General features: G+C 41.4%; 1 protein-coding gene across 2 annotated transcripts; it reads right to left on the reverse strand.

Moving 5' to 3' along the window:
- Positions 1 to 25: 25 nt before the first annotated feature.
- On the reverse strand, positions 26 to 8,536 carry eif3d (eukaryotic translation initiation factor 3, subunit D). Of its 2 annotated transcripts, none has more exons than XM_078284653.1 (16): positions 8,420 to 8,536; positions 7,367 to 7,492; positions 7,215 to 7,260; positions 6,722 to 6,858; positions 6,522 to 6,607; positions 5,847 to 5,919; positions 5,460 to 5,575; positions 5,194 to 5,326; positions 4,896 to 5,043; positions 4,633 to 4,763; positions 3,779 to 3,864; positions 2,410 to 2,539; positions 1,809 to 1,951; positions 867 to 1,059; positions 631 to 724; positions 26 to 136 (listed from the first exon to the last, which is right to left on the reverse strand). In XM_078284653.1, exons 2-16 carry the CDS (start codon positions 7,487 to 7,489, stop codon positions 123 to 125), a joined length of 1,653 nt encoding a protein of 550 aa, XP_078140779.1. In that variant the 5' UTR covers positions 7,490 to 7,492; positions 8,420 to 8,536; the 3' UTR covers positions 26 to 122. The 2 variants fall into 2 exon arrangements, with proteins under 2 accessions (XP_078140779.1, XP_078140778.1); XM_078284652.1 differs by having other exon boundaries at positions 555 to 724.
- Between the last annotated feature and the right edge of the window lie 5,017 nt (positions 8,537 to 13,553).

Below are 13,553 nucleotides of genomic sequence, written 5' to 3' on the forward strand. Positions count from 1 at the left end.
AGAACACTAATAAAAGCAAGTTGGCCAATCTCTGATATCTTTATTGAATGTCAAAAGGAGTTACGGTGTGTTTCTATGTGTGTGGTGCAGCCCACTTTGGTCACTAGAGCCGTCTCCACACCTCAGTTCTCTTCATCTAGAAAAAGAATGGAAAAAAGGAAGGGGAAACAGTTTTCTATCAGTAAACAAAACTGGGTTAACCTAAAAATACAGTCATCCAAACAAGGAAAATCATTCAAGGGATGCAGGGATCTTTTCCAATTTGAAGTTCTTTCACCTCAGACACTTTTCTGACAGTGGAAAAAAGGCTTTATATAGAACCTCTAGTTGATTGGGACATTCTCAGTTCTACTGTACCGTAAATCTATAAACATTTCACCCTAAAATAACCAAATGTAATAATCATATATCATATAATATTATAATCGAATCATCCCAAAACAACCAAAATAACCAAATAAAATTTAAAAGGTCTCAATGTCCCTGTAAATCAGAATCATTGGAATATATGATACAGGATAGTAGAAATAGAATAGTGCATGCAAACTTCATACCATGAATATATACAGTATATTATCTACTGAATATACTTGGCTTGGGAAACGGCAGCAGTTGGCAATCCTGTCTCACCTTCCTCCTCCTCATCCTCTTCGTCCTCCTCTTCCTCCTCATCTTCGTCGGAGCTGAAGGTCCCGTCGGGCAGGCTGTAGACTCGGATCACTTGCTGTTGGCAAACACACACACACACACACAATGTTGACCCGTCAGCACTACGATTTACAACCAACAAACAAAGTCCCTCTGAAATCTTTCAGCACAACGCAGAAACGGTGACAGAGTGGGTGTTTTCCTTTGTGCCGGCTCACCTTGTTGGGATCCTTGAGGATGAGGTACTTGCCCTCGTCCAGCTTGCGGCAGATATCGATGACACAGCGGAGGATGCCCCAGGCGTTCTCCATGCTCAGGTTGATCTGGCTGGCGAACTCGTTGGGTTTGAACTGCTGGGTGCCCAGGATGACGTGGCGAGCAGAGTCCTTCACGTGGTAACGAGACACGTACCTGGACACAAGACAGGGATGCAACGCCGTATGTCAGAAAAGTGCAACAGTCGAAGCATCTCTACGGGTTCAAGATTGTTCTGATATAATCTGAGTGTATTCAGGGTGGGAAACCCTATGTGGAAGACAGTGAAGCAGGTGTAAACAATGGCAAAGTCAACCAGCCTTTGGACACAAAAAATAATGAAAATATGCGGCAAAATGATCCTTCAGTGTCGTGGAGAGATGAGCAGAGCTTGGGACCAAATTACCCACAAAGTTCCACATTCAAGTCTACAGTAACTGGATTGAAGGAAACATCCATGATGTCAAAGGTAAGACCGTCCACCTGTTGATACCATTGGTTCATATTAGCAGTCAGCTACTTCATGGTGTTTCCAAAACAACAGCATCAAATTACTGTCAGCATTAAAGCCTTTATCTTTAGCAATATGTTAACATGTTTCAGATCCATAATGATGCTTTTTGAGTCTGAATTGCTTGTTAGCTGTATCTGCTAGCTAACAATAGGTATCTTTAGCCAGCTAAAACTGCTGAAAAGTTGTTCTTGACAGCTTACACAATTGATTTGGAGATAAAATAACGTTAAGAATATAAAGTAGCTGATTGCTACTGACTGCTAGTATGGATAGGTGAACCACTGGTCTGAGCAGGTCTTTCCCTTCTGTCCATATGCTGTTGACTTTTATTTGGACCTTCTTGGGTAATTTGGCCTCCTGCCATAACAATAAAGCAAATTGTGTTCCTCACCCCAGCTTGAGGTACTCTGATCCAGCCAGCATGGCACAGCAGGTCCAGCGGGCCAGTTTGTAGCTGTTATTCTTCAGCTCAGTGGCCAGGACGGCTCCTCTCTGGGAGTCCAGCTTCTGACGCCAGTCCACTCCATTACAATGCTGACGAGGAAAAGCGGGAACAAGAGATTTACAGCACAAAATCAACAATTCATTCAACCCTGGAAGTGCAAGAGTTAGCCTAAGTTCCTACACACAGAGACAATTAAATTCCATGACTTTTCCCATGACCAGTATTTGTCAGGGCACGTTCAAATGGTACAACAGAAAATTTGTTTAGGTTATTATACCTTCAAATAAGGTGACAACACATACTAGCAGACAAGCTAGACATTTAGTGCATGACTGTTTGAAAAAAAGGGCTTTGAAACTATTTGCATTTCCAAAACTTTTAGGACATGTATAATTTTCTATATTTTTTCCAGGCCTGGAAAACACACTCTTCAAGTTCCATGACTCCATGAAGGTTTTGCATGTCCTTAGGAACCCTGTGAAGATGCACATCGCCCCGTGTCGTAACCTCCACTAAATCTCCATTTCCCCTCGTCCTTTCTTCTTACCCTGGAGTCCCACTCATTGAGGGTCTTGATGTTAACGAAGGAAACCTCTCCGTTGGCGCCGGTCATCACTCCATCATGCTCACAGCGCACAATCAGGTCGATGTCCTCCCCGAGCTTCCAGCGACGGTACCTGCAGCACAAACACAACCCATCAGCCTGAGAGGGAAAATCTGCATAGTGACTCACCTGAGATTAACAGTGTTGTGAACTGTGGGTTAGACTTGAGGAGGAACAGATGACTAAATCAGGGATCATTATGAACACCTGCCATTGCTGACGGAGGAGGTGGATGGTCTCCAGATAATTTAATAGTCAAGTTATATTCAATTAAACTAGTATCATGCAAGCTAAAGCAAGTTAAGTAATGCATTATTTATGTTAAAATAATAATAAATAATAAATAAATAATTTAAGGCCACGGGATAGTGTAAGATTTCTGGGTTTTCATCAAAATAAATAAAAAAAAGCCAGTATCCCACTCTCAAGTGATTGTGCCTCACTGGGCTTAGAGCTCACAAGCCCAGATTTCAAGTTTGATTTAAAATAATGTTAGTTCAGAGACCTTTCTCAATACTCTAATGAGATCATATAATGCAATATAAGGAGCCAATTGACAGTGAAATAAGTTTTCTAGGCCATTTTGGTGCCTTGTGATAACTACAGTGTATGAAAGTCTTAAGTCTTTCATTGATTTTTGTTCTCTCAAAACCATTTCATTATAAATCTCCCACTTAAAACCCTCCCGGGCAGAATGTTCTCATTGAGGGAAACGTTTGTATTATATTGCAGGCCAGAAATCCTGACTAACATGTAATGCATTTTTTACAGCCATGATAATGAAACAATTATGTATCAAACTGTAGTCGTGTGTAACTTATGCTGTAAAGAATGGCTCTAATATTGGCAATGTTTAGGGTTTGATCCTCACTCTGTCCAAACATACTGCTAATGTACTCATGGTGCTGCAAGACACTTCAGACAAAAACATCCACCAGATGGCGTATGGTGAACAGATATGGACTGTAGGCACCTACAGAAACCTATCCAATTCTTACACATATTTAGTACCTGTAACAGATGGTCGACTACTGACGTTGGATAACTGTCTGCAGGTTTACAACAGATAAAATCCATGTGCAGTAATTGCACTTTGGACCCCTCAGAAAGGCCACCTGCTATAAGACTTTTTAAAAAGAGACTGAGATAGATCCAATGAGGATTCCATCGGGGATTTACAATGGCATGATGTGGAGAACTGGCATGATTGAGAAAATCGCGTATCCTTGCTTCTTCTTGTGAATCAAATGAGTCGTCTACATTCAAGGTCTCGGTGTTGTACTGAAACCAACCAGCAGGGGTCAGTACCTACCTGTAGGCAACAGATGCCACCTCACTCTTATCCATGTCCTCCTCCACAAATGGATTGGAGTTGGGGAACTTGTAACGCTCTCCTCCCTGTAGAAAAAACAAAAAAACTTGACATACCCTAATAAAATAACTAAGAATTTGGGCATTCTTACTCAGTTAGCTGTCATGATATATGGTGACGCTTTCAGCACCAGAGATCAGCCCCAAGAATTTCAGAGGTGTTATGACATTACAGAGTCCAAAAAAGCTTGATTTTACTGCAGCTTTCTTGGAAAAATTTCCAAGGGTTTTCTAAAATTGTGAACATTCACAAATTGGGGAAGAGATGATTAACTTGTTTTTGACAAGTGATTTAAGAAAACTTTGTATTTGAAATGTTCTCGGTTGCGATTGCTTCTTTCCAGGGATCCACTCCAAACACTTTGGCAGGTAACCAACCACCTTCTGAAGGTCATATTCTATTCTAAAAATCTAGTTGGCTGGTAAAAGAGTCAGAAGAGGTTGGTGAATTTTGGGATTACCAGTCACTATGGCTGGTGCAAAGAGTTAGTTTCTTGCCCTGCTCTTATGGACATTAACATTTTAGAACTATCCACAAAAATTCGAGTTGGACCATTTTTTCCCGGTGGAAGACATTTTTGTTGTCGAATTGTGGTCAAATCTACCAGCTTTAGGGGCGACCTGATGTCTCAGTGTCCTAATGCATATACCACTGCCTCACAACTACTGTATACTACAACAAATGCTTTAAAAAAAATAGGATTTAAGAAGTTTGCAAGTGAAAAACATCTTAATGAAGGCAGAAATTATGCATTTCTGGAAGCACTGGTAAAATGGTGGTAAATGTGTACTTACCATGCGCAAACACTGCTGGCTAAAGTTGTGGTTGATGTATGTGGCCTCCATCGCCAGGTTACGGGGGGAGTTGAAGGAGTTGCCCTCATCCTGGGGAGGCTCATTGGCGGTCTCACTCACCGTTAACAAGTCTGAGGAGAACAGTTACAGACATTAGAGCGTTCAATGCTAAAACAGCAAGTGACAATGCAAAGCTGCTACAAGGCCAACAGTGACAGCGACCTTGGCATAATTAGATGTCAACGCATCTCATAAAGCCTCACCAAAGTCAGAGTTGTCTCTCTTGTCAAAAAAGAGCTTGTTGCCCACTCTCTGCACAATGATGTCCCAGGAGTTGACTGAGCGTGTGCAGCACATCAAGGTGGCCAAGATGGCATCAGTGGCAAACACGTTACCCTGGGTCTTAGCCAGCTGGGGAGAGGGGAGGAGAGTGACCATCATCGTTGTAAAGAAAGCATCCATACAATAAACCACTTACGGTGCGAGGGCACATTTAGAAATGTTTTAAAATGATTCTGATTCTTGGATCAGCACTTCATATGTAAGGGTGCATCCTTGTACCTTGCGGATGACGGGATCATCGGTGGTAGTGACAGTGTGGAAGATCCTCTTGATGCTCTTGAGGGACTTCTCATTGCGGGTGGTGACACGGTCGAAAGCCTTGTCATAGTACTCCAAGGCACCACAGCACTCACTGGGGGATACGGGACATAACGATCATCACTCATTTCCCTCTGAGACAAGTTCACCAACTGTGTATGAAGAGTAGGTCGGGCTAAGTGCTGTGTGTGTGTGTGTGTGTGTGTGTGTGTGTGTGTTTCACTCACATGTCAGTGGGGTCAGCCACCTCCATGTATCTCATCTTCATCAGCCTGGGGAAGTCCATCTCCTCCTTCACCTCCCAATCACTCCTCACCTCAACAGATGAATCTCTGGGTTTCAGCTGAGCATTGAGGAAGCAGGATATGACGGGGAGGATGGGGGTGGGGTGTGTGGGGTGGGGTGTGATGGGGAGGATGGTAGCAAGGGAGGCAAGAGAGGAAGAGACTTAAACACATACGCATAAAGCATGATCGAGTGTAAAAAGGATGGGGAAGGTTATTACCAACTAATCTATATTATTAAAAGCCTCACCAAAAGGATCAGTTACACTCATTTATGCATTACGCCTTCTATATACATTTCATGTGAGAACGTTTTTAAGTGAGTCACACCTGAGATTTCTGGTCCCACTTCTGACGGACACCAAACTGCTTTTGGAACTTCTTCTGCAGGCGCATGCGATCCCTGGAAAGAGCACAACTTGAGTTAAGGCTACAGTCTTTAAACCCAGGGTTTACCCTTAAATTTCCTCTCAAGTAGCTTCAAAGTTAGAAAAACATTTTTTCCCCCAATACTGTACGACAGTGTAACATGCATATTCTGCATCTGCTCGTTCCAACGATTCATTTAAGCTATAGCTGCTTATATTGAGTGAAATATTCAAACCCGAGGTGCCATTTTTTTATGGCTGCACCATTACATCAAATGGAAAAAATCTGGATTCTTGTGCATCATTTTCTCCACATTTTCCTGTAATTCAGCTTGACATATTTGGTATCTTCGGAAACCTTAGGATCTTGACTAGAATTTAAAATAAACTTCTCTGGTATTGAATAAAGCTTGGTTTGTAATGATGGTCCCACATGCGGGACTGGCGGATAGAAGTGTTAAAACTCAGTCAGCCCTGGACCCAAACAGAGTAAATCTAGTCTTGCCCTGGGACCCAGGCTCATGCTTGTACTCGTATGTGGAGACCCACCTGAAGAAATGCTGTACTATAGCAGAGAAGTGAAACAGGACAAAACAGGACAACAATTCCTGAAGGCAGAGTTTCGACAGCATCTCACCTCTCTTTCTGCTTGGCACTCTTAGGCAGCGTCTGCATGTTGAACTGGGTCAGGTTCCTACGGTCCTTGTCCCTGCGCAGATTCCTCTGTTAAAAGAAACATCATCCTGTTATTGGACGTAGGATCTCAAGAAACATTTTAAATCAACACATTTTAAAAGGCAAAAGGCGACATTTCGTTCACTTTTCAGTCTCTGGTACCTGAGCAAACCTCATGCGGTTCCTCTGGTAGGCCGTCTTCTGCGTCTTGGCAGTGTCCACCAGCTGGAAGCTCGTCTCGTCCTCCTCATGAAAGTAGGCATACTGACTACCGCCTCCAAACTGAGAGGAATACTTGTCTGAAATGACACAATTTATCAAAAATAAATGTGAGAACATGAAACATTGGATGTGTATTCACTTTTTAACCAGCACACTTATTATAGTTTATACTGATGATTTATTTATTTATGAATTTATAGTGTTACCATGCAGGGAACAGCCTATATGGTTGTTGTTAAAATTAAGTTAATTGCATGTAAATAAAAGGGATATATTTTTCTGTTGCTTCTTATTTTCGGTCACGATGCCCATCTGGTTGACTGTTCAGTTAAATGTCTGACATTTGTATTAACAAGGTTATATCTGTAAAAACATGCAATAAATATTGGTTTCAATTCTCCTGGTTCTGATGTTGTAAAACTGTTCCACTCACTTGTGTATCTCTTGTCTTGATAAGTCGCCCCAGTCCAGTCAGCAACCTGCAGGCAGAAAATACAATGTAATGAAAAAGGTGGTAAACAAACCTGCTACCACTTGGCATTGTGGGTGGAGAAATCTGGAAGTGTGCAAGGAGAAGACACAAACCTTTCCCAGACGGTCTCCTTTGCTGAAGGGCTGGTAGGGCATGTCTTTAAACTTCTCTGGGACGGCACAGGGACCCCATCCAGATGGATTGTCCTGGATCACAGGGGCGTTGAACTTCGCCATGATCTGAAGTCAGGCAGAAAATACCAGACTTTGTCACCAAAGAGTTAGCTACCTACAAGTATGTACACATCCAAATAACCAATGTATAATGCAATGGTGTACATGGTAGAGGTGGGACTTATCCCACACATTCACAGGGTCTCAGGCTATGAGCAGCACTGGTCTCTCCAGCAGTGCACTAAAACAATAGGCACTGATCAGCTTGCGCAGTGGGCTAATCATCACTGACCCTGAATGTCCAACAGCATCTCCATTAATGAGTGTTACCATCTAGCCACAATACGTACCATTCTCTCATATAAAGAGAACATGACGCCAATAATGCTATTGAAGGAGCTGGCGCTTTAGTGCTGCTTGCTTATCGAGAAAGGAACAACATTTGACTTAAATTAGGGCTACTTGGTGGCTTGGCTGGATGCCGAATTGAAGAATAAACGGTAACGAGTCGTAAAAGGTCTTATGTCATGTTCTAGGATGTGTGTATCGTTTGAGGATAAGCAAGGTATCGTTAAATTGCCAGATCTTTGAAAGGAGTCAGCTCGTCCAACATAATCTCCATCTAGGAGTGGTACCAGCTGATATCTGGTTTTGGCCAGCTGAGTCACGTTAGCTTTTGCCGTTAACCAATACAGTCACATGCTAGCAGGCTATATCTAAGGGCAATATGTAAACAATATCGAGTAGGGCACAAAACTGAGTTAACGTAACCACGGATATGATATTTGAGACTGAGAGCTACGCTATCCGTGTTAGCTGCTGCTAACGTTAGCTAGCCGAGTATGAGGGTTGCCAGGTGGCCGCGTTAGCAAGGCTAAGCTAACCGGGTCGCAGGCTAACTACTCTTCGACAAGTCTCGCTACAGTTTAGCAACACACACGATTGGAAACATTTACTTTTCATACGTTTTCACATGTTATACTTTAATCTCACCGTAAATATTGTGACACCCTTTCAAGCGGTTTATTCCAACCACTGATCAGAGGCACAATTCCCTGTCAGACCGCCGGTGTGAAAGGAAGTGGTAAACTGCCGTAAAACGGAATGTTGTTCCTGCCGTACAACAAGAGCAACTGTCACAATTTTAAAGGTACAGTCCGTTAATATCATAGAACCTCCTTGGTGCAGTCCACTTGAATTCATCTGGTATACATACTAGTAACGTAAAACACAGTCGTAAAACAGGATCCAAAATATTTGGGTGTTTAGAAAGAAACGTATTTTCTATACCTGATCTTTTCATAGCTCTTATTAATTTATTTAAAGTACATTTTGTACATTATCTGTACATTGTCTGTACTTGTGTGAGAAGTGGATGGATACACTGAATTAACTTTAGTTATGTGTGACACCTAGCCCCTGTCTGGAGTCCTGACTTGGCATAATAGCATAACTGGTTATGTTTAATATATCATGGTGATTATGGCAGGACGTTAGAAAAGCTAATGTGCCTCTTGTTATTATGGGTTCACATATTCACTATGGTCATAATAATTCTGCAGGTCATTCTCTATTTGGGACATATTTGGATCCACATTTTTGAGGAGTCCATGTGAGGGGGGACAAATGGTGGCTCTTTGAAAAGCAATTAATAATAGCGATTCATATTAATATTAATGCAAAGATAAATGCATGTAGTTGACTGTTACAATGGCCTTGTCATGATGAGACAAGCTGTGTGTCAAAACCTAGTCTTTGAATAGTCTTGTCCCCTGACTGCTCTGAATCTTCAACTAGCTCGAAGCCCAGAATAGATGCTTTGTGGCTATAAATATTTATCATTATTAATATGCTTGTGTGAGTGTGTGCATGCATAGACATGTTCATCTGACATTTGTCTTTAATAAAGTTGAATATGGATTCGTCAATTCTGTCTTTTTCGCAGGGTTTTACTGCCTACATGAAATGGCAGAATTACTAAAATAGTCATTTATATATTAAGCCATTAATATTATTAATTATAAGCTACATAACACGTTGCACTCTCATTTTTGGCCAAAATTCAAATGTTGCAATTACTGTTGTGTTATTTCATGTTCTGCTAATTTCATTGTGAGAAAATCATATTAGATTAAGGAAACATTGCAGACATTGGTCTCAATCTAATAGTGAATACTGTCTAATTAGATCCTGATGGACCTTGATCTGTAATCAAGGTAATTACAGTGCTGCAGAACTTCTATATATTAGATTACAGAAGGATGCATCATTAAGATTCATTTTGTGACAAATCATTTATAATATAGTTCACCTCTCAAGCTTTCTGTATCATCCACAGATAGTCTGCTCATGCAGTGTAGCTTTGCTCATCCACAAAAATGCAATTGAATGGCATGAGTATTAGCTTTTGCATTTTAAAAATCTTCTCTTCAGCTATAAATCTTAGCATAATAATAAGGCGTTCTGGTGGTTGACATTGGTCTTGGTCTTGAGTGTTTTGCATCTTTCCATTTTCTAAGCCTTAGACTTGTCTTAGGCTCTAATTTCTGTCTTGCTGTTGTCACAAAAGCCACAGGATTCCCCCTCCCTGTTGTTCTCTCTTCGTAATGCGATGCTTAAAGACACTGCTGAGTAGCATCATCACTGCAATCTGTCCAGTATATTGGGATTCATCTTAAATCAGATTTTACTTGTGTCTGTTCCAGTCTTGACCTGGACCTAATCCCCTTTTGGTCTCGGTCCCTAGAGACACCTTTAGCACACACTTGTGTGTACTAAAGATCAAGGTGAGCTTTGAAGTGCAGATGATCCTGACAATCTGTGCCTTTCCAAATTTGTGCATTTTATACACTTTGTATTGGCCTTGTTTTGAATTCATGGTATGTAAATCTGAGCATGTTCTCTTATGAGTGATGAATGTATTATTGTTAGACTATCATAGGCCTCCAGTTACTCAGATCTCATTAAGCTCTCAAGGCTGAATACCAAGGATTTCTGTTCATTGCAGTGAGCAAGCGATTCATTCAGCTCAACAAATGACAAGCAAGCAAGTGCTGGTCATGCTAAGTCTAACACTGCAGGGATTATATCTTCATTTAGCATCAGTCATGCACTACATGGCCAAAAGTATGCGGACACCCCTTCTAATTAATGGATTTGGCTATTCAGCAGCACCCATTGCTGACAGGTACTGTTTTTAAAATCAAGCAAACAGCCATGCAATCTCCATAGACAAACACTGGCAGTAGAATGAGCCGTACTGAAGAGCTCAGCGACTTTCAACATCGCACCGTCATAGGATGCCACCTTTCCAACAAATCAGTTTGTAAAATTTCTGCCCTGCTAGAGCTTCCCCCGGTCTACTTTAAGTGCTGTTATTGTGAGGTGGAAACGTTTAGGAGGGTTTTAGCTACATATTGATTCAAGCATGATGTGATGGCAAGGTCCACGAGGTGCTGACAGAAGTTGACACAATACTGTTCTTTGATGATTCACGGCCGCTCTTTTCTCAAGCATGTCTGCCATTTAAAGTCAGTGTGGAGACATCTAATTTAAGAGATGAACGGTACAGCTCCAGTGTAGAAAGGTTGCCTCACACATAAAAGCCGGCTCTCTAAAAAGGAAGATAAAGGCCTAATCCCACTGCATGTAACATTTTAGCTTTAAAATCTATGACAGACTTATATCAATTATATAATTGTGTTGTACTATATAGTGTGAATAATCTCTGTAGTTCAACCCCCTGCATCCTCAGCCCAGAAGCATCGGGTAAAGAGAAGTCAAAGTTGTCAATATACACTCTATGTGTGCGGTTCTGTGCGGTTCTGTGTGGTTCTGTGTGGTTCCTGAAGTCATCAAGGTGTATGTCTGGTAGTGGGACAGAGCCGGTGTTAAAGGCCTGTCAGTGGACCCGGACTGCTCTGATGAAGAGTAATGGGGAAGCCTGATGATGAGCCAGCAACAAAAGGTCACCGGAAAACCTGCGACAGAAGCAACTGCAGACTTCTGCTGAAAACAAGAAAGACTATTATGCAGAATGACAGGAGGAGGATAAATATATAAGTTTCCCTCGGATCTTTGGTTTGGTGAAAAGAGCGCAGGCAGGCTGTGTGTTTGCCTCGGGAAACCCAATCAGAGCTGATGAGCACGGAGGTAGGGGATGAAAGTTTAGTGAGGACCCAATTTGATTCAGCATGAAAAGAAATGAGCACAGCATGTGGATGAGCAGAAACAAATGGAAGACCAGTCGTTGCTGTCTACAACAAGCTTGTGTTGTATTAAAATCTCATGTGTACGTCGCTTTGGATAAAAGCGTCTGCCAAATGGGAAATTGTAAATTGTAAACAAGCAAATGACAATTTCCACATGAAGATGGAAAAATGTCATGACTAAACATTCATGACTGAGACATTCATGATTTTTAAAGTAATAATTGACAACATTTTCATTTAAATAAATGTCTGTGTTGCTATCACCGATTGATATCACACAATAGTGATTCAACCTATATCCAGTTCATGAAAGCTTTTACATTTGCTGTTCTAAACACCCGGTGTCTGGTAGGTCGTTCCTGGGAAAACGTTTCCGGTTTGTTTGGAATAAATAGAGGAAGAACTGGGTAGTTAGAATGAGCATAGCTGATCAGCCGCCATGGCTGAACAGACAAAGAAAAGAAACTCAAATTTTATCAACAGAAAATCCAAGTAAACAGACGTCACAGTGCTGCTGGACACACTGTTTGATTGACAGGTGATCTCTGGGAAGAGCAGCGCAGAAACACCACAGCAACGAGCGCTTAGCAACAAAGACGGAGACAAAATTTAAAAAAATCGGGATCTCAGGATCTTTTCGATTACCACTTCAAGGGTGGAATTAAAGGAACAGTTCACCGAAATGAATTGATAGTGAGGTCAATATCGTTTAGTTCAGAACATTTTTATGGTCATTTTGCCCTTTTTGGAACTCTAAAGAAACGGCCACCACCAAATTTCACCACTGACATAAAGGTGAGTAGATAATGAAAGAAAAAGTCATTTTTGGGTGAACTAATCCTTAAAATAGATTTTTCTGGAAAGGATCCCATTATGTGGGTCTAGCTTATATAACCCATGTTTTCCTTTCACTAGGATGTCTCCATTAATTGTCTGTAAATAATGCACTTAGGGAGAAATTCTCAATTGGTGTAGGAAATGATTTGACTTGTATGCCATCTTGCGCTTGACGCCTGTCATCACTTTGCTTTGACTGAAGCAAACGGTTCAGAACATTTTCCTGCTATCCACAACAATATTATATTTGCATGCATATGTAATATATTAGCAATGTGCCAAAGAAAGAAAGAAAGAAAGAAAAGAAGAACCTTGCCACTTATCTAACCAAGGTAATAGCCTTTGGGAGCTCAGGTTATCTAAATGCTGCGACACAACCTTGCAGTGCAGACATTGCCGTATCTATTTGTACGAAGGCTGTTGGCTAGCCGACGAGAGCATCATCCTTCAGGAGGAAGACGAAGGAGCAGCTTGCCCTTCAGAGAAGATAATCTGTTCTGCCGCGCCATTCTTCCCCCCTTCCTCCGCCTTCTCTGCCTTGCTACAGCTTCATCCATCCACCCACTTACCTGCCTTTCTCTCCATCTAACAAGAGAACACTCACAAAACTTTCAATTTAATCCCTTCTTTAGCCAGACTATTGGTCTCTTAGCAACATGACTCATAGCCTTGGTCAAAGTGTTGCATGCCATTGCCAGATAGAGGATCCTGACATGCATTCCTACTGCATCAGTACATATAAGAGATGTTTGCCTGACTGTGAGCATTTGACCTAATGTGTTGGTTGTTGCCTCTGCCACAGTGAAAATCGCACTGTATCTCATGTGAGTTTATGCATAAATACCCTTAACCTTTCTAAATCAATGAGTCAGATTTACATACATAAATTCAGATATATCAGTAAGTGTAGAAATTTGCTTAAAGAGTTAAACAGCACTAAATAAATCACATAGCTCACATTTTGAGCTGTAAACATGATTACACGGCTTCTATAGTGAATGGCATTAATCCACTTAATTTCAAAAAAATTTGAATCAAGTCCTGCATCCGCTTCTAGGGGCAGAAAATCATTGCACTGC

This window comes from Centroberyx gerrardi, chromosome 7 (genome assembly GCF_048128805.1).
Source record: "Centroberyx gerrardi isolate f3 chromosome 7, fCenGer3.hap1.cur.20231027, whole genome shotgun sequence".
In the NCBI taxonomy this organism is placed as follows: Eukaryota; Metazoa; Chordata; class Actinopteri; order Beryciformes; family Berycidae; genus Centroberyx; species Centroberyx gerrardi.

Bases quoted from the DNA above. Each gene is read 5' to 3' on its own strand.
- eif3d (XM_078284652.1), bottom strand. From the start codon at position 7,489: ATGGCGAAGTTCAACGCCCCTGTGATCCAGGACAATCCATCTGGATGG. The intron at 6,608-6,721 runs GTACCAGAGACT...TTCTTTTAACAG, and splicing joins ACCGCATGAGGTTTGCTCAG to AGGAATCTGCGCAGGGACAA. The intron at 5,576-5,846 runs GTGTGACTCACT...CTCAATGCTCAG, and splicing joins AGTGGGACCAGAAATCTCAG to CTGAAACCCAGAGATTCATC.